We start from the raw sequence: 13,587 nt of genomic DNA on the forward strand, positions 1-13,587 counted from the left end.
TTTAGCACTATGCAGGTTTGATATAAAATGCAGTTTTGTTTATTAACTGTTCAGGATGCTAAATAATAAATGTGTTGAGAAGAGAGAGCATGTCTTCAATTTATTTTGAATTGCACAGCACCTAGCCAAATAAGCACCCAATAAATACTTCTTGATTGGTAGCTAAATTCTCTATTGGCATAAAGCTATTTCAATCCTGTTCTGAGCAGTAAGGTATTCCTCTCAGTTGAAAGCAAAACCCCATTTACATTGTGAAACTGACTAAAGGGAACTGTATTTAAGATGGAGTCAGGAGGCCAGAAGGGCCAGCTCTTATGCCCTACCACTCCTAATGGACTACACACCCAACTGCAAGAGAGGCACCTTGCATTCCCAACAGGAAGAACCTATACTTTGCTACCCCAGCAAGAGGAAGATTTTCTCTTTGCTGCAACAGCCCCGCCAATGAGAAGCTGTCACAACTCACTAAAGAAAAGCTACTACAGTTGAAGCTCCCAGTTTACTCCAATGGACTTTTTGATTATAGCCATCCTTCCCAATTCCGCCTCCCACCTTTGCTCTATAAAAAAACAGCCCTCTCTCCTGTGTATGGTTTTGCCATAGCTAACCTGTCCCAAATTATAATTATCTGGTATTCCCGAAAGAATCCATTTCTGCTGATAAAATAGCTGACAGTTTTGGGGCACCTGGATGACTCAGTCAGTTAAGCGTCCAACTTGGGCTCAGGTCATGATCTCGCACTCCGTTGAGTTCGAGCCCCGCCTCAGGCTCTGTGCTGACAGCTCAGAGCCTGGAGCCCACTTCGGATTCTGTGTCCCTCCCCCCCACTGCTTGCACTCTGTCTCTCTCTCTCTCAAAAATAAATAAACGTTAAAAAAAAACTTATAAAAAAATAACCGACAGTTTTATTTTTAAGGTTAACCGAATGTGTTAATCAGTAATACGTCATCTCATCAAAAAAGCAATTCAACTCTAGGGGAGCTGCTTACTTATAAGCCAGTGGCTGAAATACTGGAAACACTGTGTGCTGCATTTTATATATGAATTTATTTTTTTCTACAGATGAGTAAGGCTCGATTGTCAATTAGAAGCATTCAAACAGCAACTCTTAACCTATACTGCAAACAACAGTAGATTCCACAACACTGAATTTGAGGTTCAGAGTCCTTGGTCAGTAATCCAGTATTTAGTACTAGCTTCTTGTTTTGAGGTTGTTGGTTAGTTAAGTGATGATTCCAATTTTGGAGATAAAGTTTCAGTGTGAACTTTAGTAAGACAACCATAAAAATACCTGAGGTGTAATGTTACTAGAAAATAAGATTTTCCCTTATATTTAAAAAAGCTTTGCAGATTTTTATTTGAAGCCTATTGTTTGAAAACCCAGTCTCAGCAATAATATCTCATAATCTTCATATCCCAGTATTTCCCCTCTTTCAATGAATAATATTTTCCCATTTAAGTCTTTCAAGGCATTTAGGAAATTAAGAATTTCCCAAGCTTGTCCTCTTACTAGCTTCAGAGACATTAAAGAATTAAACTTTTAATATCAGCTACTCATTCATTGTCTCCTTTCTCACTGAGCCCATCAGTGGGTCAAAAGTTCTCAGAAGTACTAAAGATAATTAAGAAAAATGCATTTTTAGGGTTCAAAACAAGGTTACATGGAAGCAAGAACAAGGAAGAATTTCAAAACTCTTCCTCAGCATTTAGTGTACGTGATTTCTTGAGAGTCTTCAATTTATCAATGGCAGAAGTTACAGAAATCTCTCCATGAATTTTGTTGTCTCTTGTTCGAACATTTACAGCATTATTCGTCTTTTCCTTTTCTCCAACCACTGTGGAAAAGAAAGGGAAATAAACCTATTTTAAATAAATGATATAATAAATATTAAGTCAACAGTCACATGACACATCTTATTGAGTTCTTCAGTATTAATCACTAATTACCAGTCTAATGACCATGAGGTCATCGTCTGATAGTAAACCCTTCAAAGAGGAATGACTTCTAATCCCTTCTCCTTATTGTCCACTTGCAAGAACATATATTGTGGTCTTAGGGTACAAATCAGAACAGGGAGATCTTACAGACCCCTGACTCCATATGGCATCTGGGGAGGCACCAGACCCATGCCCAACCAGACAACCAGAATTTTCAGAAATGTAGGTAAAAAGAGTTTCTCTCTAGTGCCCCTTAGTGGGATGATGCCAGAATCTGCTGGCATGTTTCTTATCATGTAGAAGGAAGAAATAGGTCACCAGTTAAGGGGAATAAAGTAGATATTCAAGAAAAACATAAAGAACCAGAGCAAAGTAGGGGCCAGAAATGAAGAGATTTAGTTGACCAGCTTGCTCCAATTACTCTTCTAATGGTTTGGCTATTTAATTCTACCTTCCATGTCATGAGATACTTCATTACACTTCCAAATAAATTCTGTCTTTGTCTAAGTCATTGTGAGAGTTCTGTCACCAGAAGGAGCCTGACTGAAACATCACAATACCTACTACACAAATACTTTCAATGACAAATGGCTGATAGGACAACACTATGTGTATTTACTTTACCTTCTACAGAATCTTTCAACTTAACTGGAGATAACAGTATCATGCCTGGAGGAATATGGTATCAGTTTCTCTTGATTTCTGACTCATTTTAAAGTCAAAATTTTATTTTATTTTATTTTTCAACGTTTATTCATTTTTGGGACAGAGAGAGACAGAGCATGAACGGGGGAGGGGCAGAGAGAGAGGGAGACACAGAATCGGAAGCAGGCTCCAGGCTCTGAGCCATCAGCCCAGAGCCTGACGCGGGGCTCAAACTCACGGACCGCGAGATCGTGACCTGGCTGAAGTCGGACGCTTAACCGACTGCGCCACCCAGGCGCCCCTAAAGTCAAAATTTTAGATGCTCATCCAAGTACTCATATGCCTTCAGGACACTTTTTCACTTAAATTCTTTTCTTTTGATCATCTTAAATTCGGACTCTCTCCCACTCATTAGTTTAATCCCAAATATTTGTAATAAATCAGAAAAGCAAAGGAGAATATTTGAGGCCTGTCACATGGCTGACACACAAAGAGCGTAATTCTACTGATGCAATCATTTTCACATTTTTTTGTTGTTGTTGTTGGTTTGCGATATTAACTACTGCTAGTAATACTAACAACTAACTAAGAACACCATGGACTGTTCTTGGTGCATACATAACAATCAAATTGTCTTAATCACATAGTTATACCATACTCATGTAGTTATACTATATTCACATAGTTATACCATTTTGTTTTTTAGAATTAGAGTGAAAAAACAAGCATTTGATAAAATTTAAACTTAAGTTACCCAAAATGAAATTATACTGAGCCAGCTGCGCATTTCGTATTTTCTTATTTAGTGTACAACTATGATCTAAGTCAACGTCGGCCATGAATCCTTCTTCAAAAAATGCATTGGATACCTACAAGAAAATGAAACACTTTCATTATTACAATATTTGTGGTAGCCAGCCTCCGAGAGGACCCACGGGATCCTTGCCTTTTGCATTCACACCTTGTGTCACCTCCTCCACCTTGTACCAGGTTGCTCGATGTGACCACAGAGAAGGGCAGAAGTGAGGGTGTGTCACTTTGGAGATTAAAAGACTTCAGCTCCCACATCTTTAACATCACTCCCTCTGGGGAAACCAGCTGCCATGTTGGGAGGACATTCAGGAAACCTTTGGAAAAGCCCATGTGGTGAGGAACTGAAGCCTCCAACAATGATGTGATTGAGCCACAAGGCTGCAGCCCTGGCTGGCTGACAGCACCACTGGCATCCTTGTGAGGGGCACTGAGCCAGAATCGCCCAGTGAAGCTGCTCCCAGGTTCTGACTCTCAGAAACTATGAGATAATAAATGTTGTCTCAGGCTGCTAAGGTTTGGAGTTAACTGTTATGTGGCAATAGATAACATAAGTATCTTCTTTTTTTTTTTTTTTTTTTTTTCATAAGTATCTTCTTTAACAGAGCCATGTGGAAAAGAATAATTTAAGTATGAGAGATGTATTAAAATCTCAATTTCTTGGGGTGCCTGGGTGGCTTGGTTGAGCATCTGACTCTTGATTTCAGCTCAGATCATGATCTCATGGTCATGAGATTGAGCCCCAAGTCAGGATCTGCGCTGGGCATGTAGCCCGCTTAAGATTCTCTCTTCCTCTGCCCCTCCCCCCACCCCACGTGCTCACCCTCTGTCTCTCTCAAAAACACAAAAATAAAAATAAAATCCCAATCTCAAAAACATTAAGAAATAAAATAGTTTTAATCCAGCTACACAGACATGATTCAGATGTTACTTTCAATTACTGAAAATGTGGGTGGTTAAAGTAATGTATTAGTTATGCAGTATTTTAAGGTATGAATAATATTCCAAGTCAATAACCTTCACAGACTACATGCCGAGATTATTATGTACTTTATATTGTCTCTGATTTTACCTGAAGTGCATAGTTTTCACAAGTTGGCCCCACAGGGATGACCATTACCTGACGAGGAGATAGCCAGAAAGGCCTGAAAAATATATAAAATATATATTTTCAAAATCTAATGATGATCATCTATTATGTGATTTAAAAAATAACCAAAGATTTTCTTTATAAGTAAGACTTCACGAGAGAGCAGATTCAGTAGAGTGGTATGGAAGTAAACTAAACCATACAGAGAGCTAAAAAGGAACAGCGTAGACAAGAGGAGAAGCTAGGGATTATGGTAGGACAGGGAGGGAAGAACAGGGCAGCAGCTGGGAGGAAGGACTAACCATCACTTATTGTACCACTGGGCAACTGCACTCCCAGGCCCTCACCCAAGAGAAATGGAAACATGTTCACCCAGAAACCTTCCCACTAATGTTCATGGCAATTTTGCTTAGAATAGCCCCAAACTGGAAACACTCCAAATTTCTTTCAGTGGATGAATGGTCACATGGATGCCTCCACACCATGGAACACTACCAGCAATAAAAGGGGACCAACCACTGATACTTGAAACAAGTTGGATGGATCTCAAGGGAACTCCAGTGCATGAATAAAGCCAACCCCACATGTTTGCACACTGTATGATTCCATTTATGTAACATTCTTGGAATGACAAAATCATGGAGATTTTGGAGAACAGATGAGTGGCTGTCACAGGATGATGAAGGGGGTGGGGGAGAAGGTATGGAACAATAAATTGGTAGCACAAAGAATCCTCATAAATAACAGAATTGTCTTATATCTTGACTGATGCTGGGTACCTGATAAAATTTTATAGAACTAAACACACACATACACACAAATGCACATCAACTGGGAAGACCTAAATAACTAAATAAGGCTGGTGGACTGCATCAAAGTCAATTTCCTGGTCATGATACTGTACAGTTTTGTAAGATGTTACCATTGGGGAAACTGGGGAAAGGGTATGCTGGACCTTTCTTATTACTTCTTACCACTACCTATAAATCTATAATGATCTCAGAGTGAAATAAAAAATATATATTATACATATATGTGTATGTGTACATATATATATATACACACACATATATATACATATATATACACGTATATACGTGTGTGTGTGTGTATATGTATATATATGTATATAGGAAGTTGGGTATAAGTATTGTTTTTTTTTTAATTTTTTTTTTAACATTTATTTATTTTTGAGACAGGGAGAGACAGCATGAACGGGGGAGGGTCAGAAAGAGAGGGAGACACAGAATCTGAAACAGGCTCCAGGCTCTGAGCTGTCAGCACAGAGCCTGACGCGGGGCTCGAACTCACGGACCGCGAGATCATGACCTGAGCCGAAGTCAGATGCTTAACCGACTGAGCCACCCAGGCGCCCCTAAGTATTGTTTATTGTGGGAAATATTTCTTCATCAGTATTTTGTTTGAAGGTGAAAGTAAATGCAGTGGGGACTATTAGCTGGTGGCACTTTATGAACATACACATTTATATATTTATTCTTAAATTACAAAAGCAAAGTAACATCTATGATAAAGCAATAATACATATGATAAAACACAGAAAGACAGCTCTGTCCCCACCCCGTCCCCAGGGGAGCCACATTTTAACCATTTCTATTGTGAGATCTTGGGGAGGTTTTCACTGCAACTCTGGCACGTGTCTTGAATTCTTGACTGATGAGCTGAAGAGCCTGTGCCCTGAGTCTGGGCAATGCAGGACAGCACACTGAGTGCATGGCACCATCTCCTGATTCCACTAGTTCTTTTCACCACCACTACTTGAGAGCAAGACACCACCATCTCCCACCTACATTAAAACTATTTAAAACAATCAACTGGAAAGAAATATCGACATGTTAACTCATACTTAGGTAGCGTGCATACTCATATCTATGTTTTTGGCTTATCTGTAACTTCAACAGCTTGGACACCCCATGATACCTGAGTACATTTCTCTAAGGTCACAAATAAAACCTCAGGGATATACACAGACTCTGGCTTCCCAGGACCTTTGGATGAGCCCTCTGCTTGGAGAATTTCCCACCTTGTATTGCCTGCTCAGAAATTTGCTTTCCCAGCTTCCCTAGACATGTTAGAGTCCAGCCTGTGACCTGGCATGTGCAGGCATGGCATGTTGATTTTGGACAGAGTGGCACATGGAGGGAGGTACTATAGGGAATCAGTTCTGACAAGGGTGATGCAGAGACATGGAGCTTTGGGAGGGACCTGAGGCAGTGACACCAGCAGTAGCATCCAGGGCCCAGTGTCAATGGTGGGAGCTGCCCAGCGACAGCAGAATAGGACTAAAATAGAACTAAGCTCTAAGAGCAGATCTCAATTTCTTTTTTTTTTAAGTTTATTTATTTTTGAGAGAGAGAGAGAGAGAGAGAGAGAGAGAGAGAGAGAGAGAGGAGGTGCAGATAGAAGGGGACTAAGGATCCAAAGTGGGCTCTGCACTGAGAGTAGAGAGCGGATGTGGGGCTTGAACTCATGAATTGTGAGACCATGACCTGAGCTGAAGTCAGATGCTTAACTGACTGAGCCACCCAGGTGCCCCTAATTTCTTAAACATAAGATGGGAGGCAAAGATGTCCATGTGGTTCCTGGGCTGTAGCATTTCCACATGCCATAGGACATGCCATCACAAGACATGTCGTCTGCCAGCTGGTGCCTTGACTGCTGATATGGCAGTGCCCTAGTAGCGAATCCCACAGTTCAGCTTAGTGACTTGCTTCTTTTGCTAAAAAATTACTTCCATGGTCAGAAGGATTATTGTGTTTCTGACAGTCAAGGCTCAGTAAGTATTTATATGGTGCTGTTGTCAGAGGTATGGCAGGAAAGAAGAGCTAAGCAAAATCCAGAGTTGGTATCTTTGCCAGCAAGGAGAAGTCACTGGTCCTTGCATGATGAAAAGGATCCAGAAAGCTGACTTTTCCCCTGGGTTATGGTTCCATACCGGCGATCAGGATTGATCACTACTGATGGCAGATTGAGTCCTCGGAAGAGGCATAGCCAGACAGAACTTGGTGAGGTTCGTGTTGTTGAACCCATATCCCCTAGTGGCCGCTTCATTCATGAACCACTGAGTGGTCACTAGGGGAAGATGGAAGCTGATGGTAACCACAGAATGGGTCCTCCTGTATTTGAATATTAAACTCCTCAGGTTTGGACTGGGCACCACCACCTTCATGGCCTATTCTGAGCAAATATCCACATTCCTCTCCCCTAAATCTACTTGTCATCTATTTTCCAATACAATTACTTCTAAGTCTCTGACCTTGTGGCCAGAGCAGTAACCAGAGCCCATGCATCAGTGGAAACCCATACCTCTGGCCATTTTTCCTTCCAGAGGAAGAGGACTAAGAGATGTACCACTCAAATTCCTGCACTTGAGGGCATTTCCCTTCCATATGTCATCCCTAAGTGGCACCGTGCTACAGTAGCTGTCTGGCCTCATTAGGTTTGTGCCAAAGTATTGTTCAGAGCCATTTGTGAACCAGGTTTAAATGTTTTTCTTCTAATGTTGACTGGGCGCCCCCATTAGGTAAACAAAATGGACTGAAGGAGGGATGGTCGTACAGCAAGAGGTGGTACTCTCAGTGTCCAGATGCAACTAGATCTTTGAAGGGCTTGGAATTGATAAAGATAACTCTTTAATTCTACCGAGTTCCCAAAAAGGCAAATGATGCAGTTTTAAGTCATTGTGGCTTTGTTTTCTTTGTTTTGGTTTCCTGATCTGGAAGATTCAATAAGAATTGATTACTTGCTATTTGGATACTTGCTAATTATAAGGCAGGAGCCACCATTTTTTTCATAGTAATCTTATCTTGTTAGACATGATATTTAAGAATAACAGGTGCCTGAGTAGCTCAGTCGGTTAAGTGTCTGACTCTTGGTTTCAGTTCAGGTCATGATCTCACGGTTTTGTGACTTCGAGCCCTGTGTCAGGCTCCTGTGCTGGCAGTGCGGAGCCTGCTTGGGATTCTCTCTTCCTCTCTCTCTGCTCCTACCCCCTCACAATCTCTGCCTCTTGCAAACTAAATAAATAAACTTTTTTAAAAAAGAATAATAGACATATAGCTTTTTTTCTCCATATCACTTACCATTTCCCCCCATAGTTTTCTGAGAGAATGGCTATCATTCTTTCCACTGATCCCAAAATGGCTCGATGAATGATCACAGGGTTCTTCTTATCATCTCCATCCTTACTAAAAATGAAAATTATACATTTATGTATTTTCTTAAGATTTAGTAATAACTTTATCTTCTTATCTTATATTTAAAAGTTATTTTCCTGAACTAGGTAAAACAACGATTTCCTCATAAATCATCTTTAAGCCTATAATGTGCCACTTATTAGAAATAATAATACAAACCAAAGGGAAATGAAGTACATTATGTAGGAAAAAGCAAAATTATAATAGATCACTATTTCCATTATAAGTCAACTTATTATTTTTATTCTAAACTACTGGCTGATATCAGTTTACAGGCAATCTTGCAAATCATAATTTTTAAAAATTAACTTGATTTTGAACCATGGCTTACTCCACCAGTACTATATTGAACAGTTGTCAAAGACAATGAAGAAATAAGGAAAATGGATTTCTACAGTTGACATGATATTATATATAGACCTGAAAGGCACCACCAAAAACCTGCTAGAACTGATAATATAATAGTAAAAACTGATAATATATTTAGTAAAGTCACAGGATACAAAATCAATGTACAGATATCTGTTGCATTTCTGTACATCAATAATGAAGCAGCAGAAAGAGAAATTAAGGTATCAGCCCCATTTACAATTGCATCAAAAACAATAAGATACCTAAGAATAAACTTAACCAAAGAGGTGAAAGACCTGTACTCTTAAAACTATAAAATACTGATGAAAGAAACTGAAGAAGACACAAAGAAATGCAAAGACATTCCACGATCATGGATTGGAAGAACAAATACTGTTAAAATGGCTTTACTACCCAAAGCAGTCTGCACATTTAATGCACTCTCTATCAAAATACCAACAGCATTTTTCACAGAGCTAGAAAAACAATCCTAAAATTGTATGGAACCACAAAAGACCCTGAATAGCCAATGCAATCTTGAAAAAGAAAAGCAAAGCTGGTGACATCACAGTTCCAGACTTAAAGTTTTATCACAAAACTGTAATAATCAAAACAGTATGGTACTGGCACAAAAACAGACACACAGATTAACAGAACATAACAGAAAACCCAGAAATGAACCCACAATTATATGGTCAATTAATTTTCAACAAAGCTGGAAATAACATCCCATGGGAAAAAGACAGTCTTTTCAGCAAATGGTATTGGGAAAACTGGACAGCTACATGCAAAAGAGTGAAACTGGACTGCTTTCTTACACTATACACAAAAATAGATTCAAAACAGATTAAAAACCTAAATGTGAGACCTGAAACCATAAAAATCCTAGAAGGGAACACAGGCAGTAACTTCTGTGACATTGGTATTAGACTTTTTACCAGATAGGTCTCCTGTGGCAAGGGAAATGAAAGCAAAAATAAAGTATTGGGACAGCATCAAAATAAAAAGCTTCTGCACAGTGAAAGAAACAATCAACAAAACTACAAGACAACCTACAGAATGAGAGAAGATATTTGTAAATGACATATCCAATAAAGGGTTAGTACCCAAAATATATAAAGAACTTCTAAAACTCAACACAAAAAACTCCCCAAATAATCCAATTTAAAAATGGGCAGAAGACATGAATGGGCATTTTTCCAAAAGAAGACATCCAGATGGCAAACAGATACATAAAAAGATGTTCAACATCACTTACCATCAGGGAAATGCAAATCAAAACTACAATGAGATATCACCTCACACCTGTCAGAATGGGTAAAATCAATAACACAGGAAACAATTGGTGTTGGTGATGTGGAGAAAGGGGAACCCTCTTGTACTGTTGGTGGGAATGAAAACTAGTACAGCCACTCTGGCAAACAGTATGGAGTTTCCTCCAAAAGGTAAAAATAGAACTACTCTACAATCCAGCAATCAGACTACTAGGTATTTACCCCAAAAAGACAAAAATACTAATTCAAAGGGATACATGCAACCTGACATTTACAGCAGCATTACCTACAATAGCCAAATTATGGAAACAGCCCAAGTGTCCATCAATCAATGAATGGATAAAGAAAAAAAAAATCACACAATAGAATATTATTCATCCATAAAAAAGAATGAAATCTTGCCATTTGCAATGACATGGATGGAGCTGGAGAGTATTATGCTAAGCAAAATAAGTCAGTCAGAGAAAGACAAATGCCATATGATTTCACTCATATGTAGAATTTAAAAAACAAAACAAATGAACAAAGGTGGGGGAAAGAGAGAGAGGCAAATCAAGAAACATACTCTCAACTATAGAGAACAAACTGATGGTTACCAGAAGGAAGTGTGTGGATGGGTTAAATAGGTGAGGGGGATTGAGGGCACTTGTGATGAGCACCAGGTGTATGGAAGTGTTGAATCACCATATTGTACACCTGAAATTAATATTACATTTATGTTAATTAACTGGACTTTAAAACTTAAAAAATAATTTTAAAAAATGAGTATATTGCAGATATACTACTAGACATTTACTAGCCTGTATATCAATGTTTATTTTTATATTGCTAACATTCAAATGACAAATAATTAGCATATTAGTACTACATTATTTATCATATTCAATTACTCACCTAACATATGTAAGGTTAAATCTCATTGGTAGTTGGAAGTCCAGCTGAATTGTAGCACATTGATGGTATCTGCCAATAGCATCCTTGATTTTTATATCAATCTGTAAATTAAATGGTGTTTACTTAAAGACAGCTTTTACTTTTCCTTTAAATTTTACTCTTTTTGAGGCATAGAGTCTACTTACTTTAGGGCCATAAAATGCTCCATCTCCAGGGTTCATCTTCCATGGTTTTCCAAATTCCACCAAGCTGTTTTGTAGTTGCTATTTTTTTTTTTTTTAAAGAAGAGAACATTTAAAACTTCCATTTCATTGTACATTTTTTTTGGCCACATAGCTCAAAAAAGTAAGTTATTGCAAATTTTAATTATATTCTATTTTAGCTCAACATATATTTATTGGGCATGTTTTATATCCAATAAACTACTGAGCAAGGACTACATAAAGACGATTAAGTTGGTACTTGCTCTTATACACACTGTAACTGGGAAAATTAAAAGATAATGTACTAAGTTGTTTCAGTGAATTCCAGGCAAGTGTTTAGGGAGGGATTACTTCACCCTCCTGCCAGTGCAGCCCACCCCGCCCACACACTTCCCAGCTCTTTGTAGGTGAGGCCTCCACACATTAAAAGGCATGAAAGCTTTAATCTTTCTCCTTCATCCACTCTGTGTTTAGGTGGGTAAAAAGGCCAAAGGATAGGGCCTTGCCACTGGTCTCTTGCTTTTCTTCCACCTCCATATGTGTGGCTGGGGACAGGTATCCTTTATGATTTATGCAGGGGTGGGAGCAGGAGGCCCACTTGGATCTTCAGCCTGACACATATGTTCTTTCACTGTAGCTTGTAGTGAATACCCTCAGTACTTATGGGTGATTGGGTATACATGTAAGTATGCCAGCCTCCTTGAGAAGCACCTGTGCATTCCTAAGTCCCCAGCATACCACCAAACCACTATCCAAAGTCCTGTCAACACCTTGAGATATTGGTGCCCATGAAGGGGGCAACATCTGGGAGTAAAATGCTGCCGAGAGAAGTCAAAGCAGTGGTGATGCTGGGGGGCTAAAGCCAGAGTAATCAACAAAGCTGACTCCTGGGGTCCCAGCAGGCTTCCCCAGGATCTCAGAGTGCATCAGGAGCTGGTCTTGGCTGAGATCCCAGGAGGCTCCCTCAAGGGCCTGATCCTACTATAGCAGCTTGCATTCTACTTTGGACTGGAGAGGGATACCACCACAGACGCACTTCACAGGCTGGCAAGCCAGCCTCAGCCTTACTCTGTTTCTGAAAGGAGAACAGACACTGGAATATCCTCCCAGAAAAAATGAGGCCCTGCTACAGCAGGCAACTAAGTGATGGGGAGAAGTTAGGGAGCTCCCAGGGAGGAGAAAGAAAGGCCAGGTTTTGGGGAAGAGCATAAAACAGGTGGCACTGATCCTCAGTGACACTCTGAGGACACAGTAATCATAAGGCCTGACAGGAATAGCCAAGGCTAAGAAAGCTTTCTGTTTATGCAAGGTATGGGAGGAAGTGTCTGTCTGAGAGGAGACTGAACCATTGTAATTCACATATGTGGACACTGACTGCACCCTGGCAGAGGAAAAATCAAGATCTCCTTCTCTCTCTTGATGGCTCTCTATTCTCCTTTTCCAGGTAAATCAAGTCTCTGGCTCCCGATACACTGTGGTATGGTGCTGGGCTCTGCACACACTGATTTGTTTGGAACTGTGATGTGGGCTTGTAATGTTCTTAAGGATCTTAATGACTCTGGAAACTCTGGAAAAGTGGGATGCAGGAGAGATCCGGAGTGGTTCTAGCTCCCCGGAGCTTGTAGATTTACATAAGTTCCAGTAGCAGAGGCCAGACCAGGTCTGCTGAAGCATCAGCCCAGACTCCCTTCAGACTTATCTGAGTGGGAACTCTACAGCTGAATTTAGGTTAAATTAAAAATTTGGAGATAGAACATTCAATTCCCATTTCTTTTGGATTTTAATTTCCACAAGAAAAAGTTGATTTCCTTTAGGTCACAGATTTCCTGATGAAACTTAATAGGAAGCAGGACTCACATCATTGCAATCTAGGATATTTTTTGCTCCTGACATTTTGGTTATTTGGGCAAGCTTTCATCTGATGGTCATGCTGTATAGCTCCCTAGTGATCTTTGCTGGGTTCCATAACTACACACAATCTGAGACAGAAAATAAGGTAATGGTGAATTGCTGACCCAGGAACAATTTGGCCTTGGGGCTGACTTAACTAATGTCTCTTTCAAAGCATTTTATATATATGAATTTCATATATATGAAATATTATATATATAATATATATGTTATATATATTATATATATATGAATATATATCATATATATGTATATTT

At 39.5% G+C, this 13,587-nt stretch overlaps 1 protein-coding gene across 1 annotated transcript in view; it reads right to left on the reverse strand.

Annotated features, from left to right (window-relative positions):
* Window positions 1–1,027: 1,027 nt before the first annotated feature.
* The window catches only part of TARS3 (threonyl-tRNA synthetase 3), a 63,051-nt gene continuing 50,491 nt past the window's right edge, over window positions 1,028–13,587 (reverse strand). Inside the window, exons 14-19 of the mRNA XM_030317524.1 lie at window positions 11,402–11,479; window positions 11,217–11,317; window positions 8,584–8,688; window positions 4,466–4,538; window positions 3,338–3,452; window positions 1,028–1,835 (exon numbers count right to left, since the gene is read on the reverse strand). Coding sequence (XP_030173384.1) covers window positions 1,687–1,835; window positions 3,338–3,452; window positions 4,466–4,538; window positions 8,584–8,688; window positions 11,217–11,317; window positions 11,402–11,479 — 621 coding nt within the window. The 3' untranslated portion in view covers window positions 1,028–1,686. The remainder of the gene's footprint in view (window positions 1,836–3,337; window positions 3,453–4,465; window positions 4,539–8,583; window positions 8,689–11,216; window positions 11,318–11,401; window positions 11,480–13,587) is intronic.

This window comes from Lynx canadensis, chromosome B3, assembly GCF_007474595.2.
Source record: "Lynx canadensis isolate LIC74 chromosome B3, mLynCan4.pri.v2, whole genome shotgun sequence".
NCBI lineage: Eukaryota > Metazoa > Chordata > Mammalia > Carnivora > Felidae > Lynx > Lynx canadensis.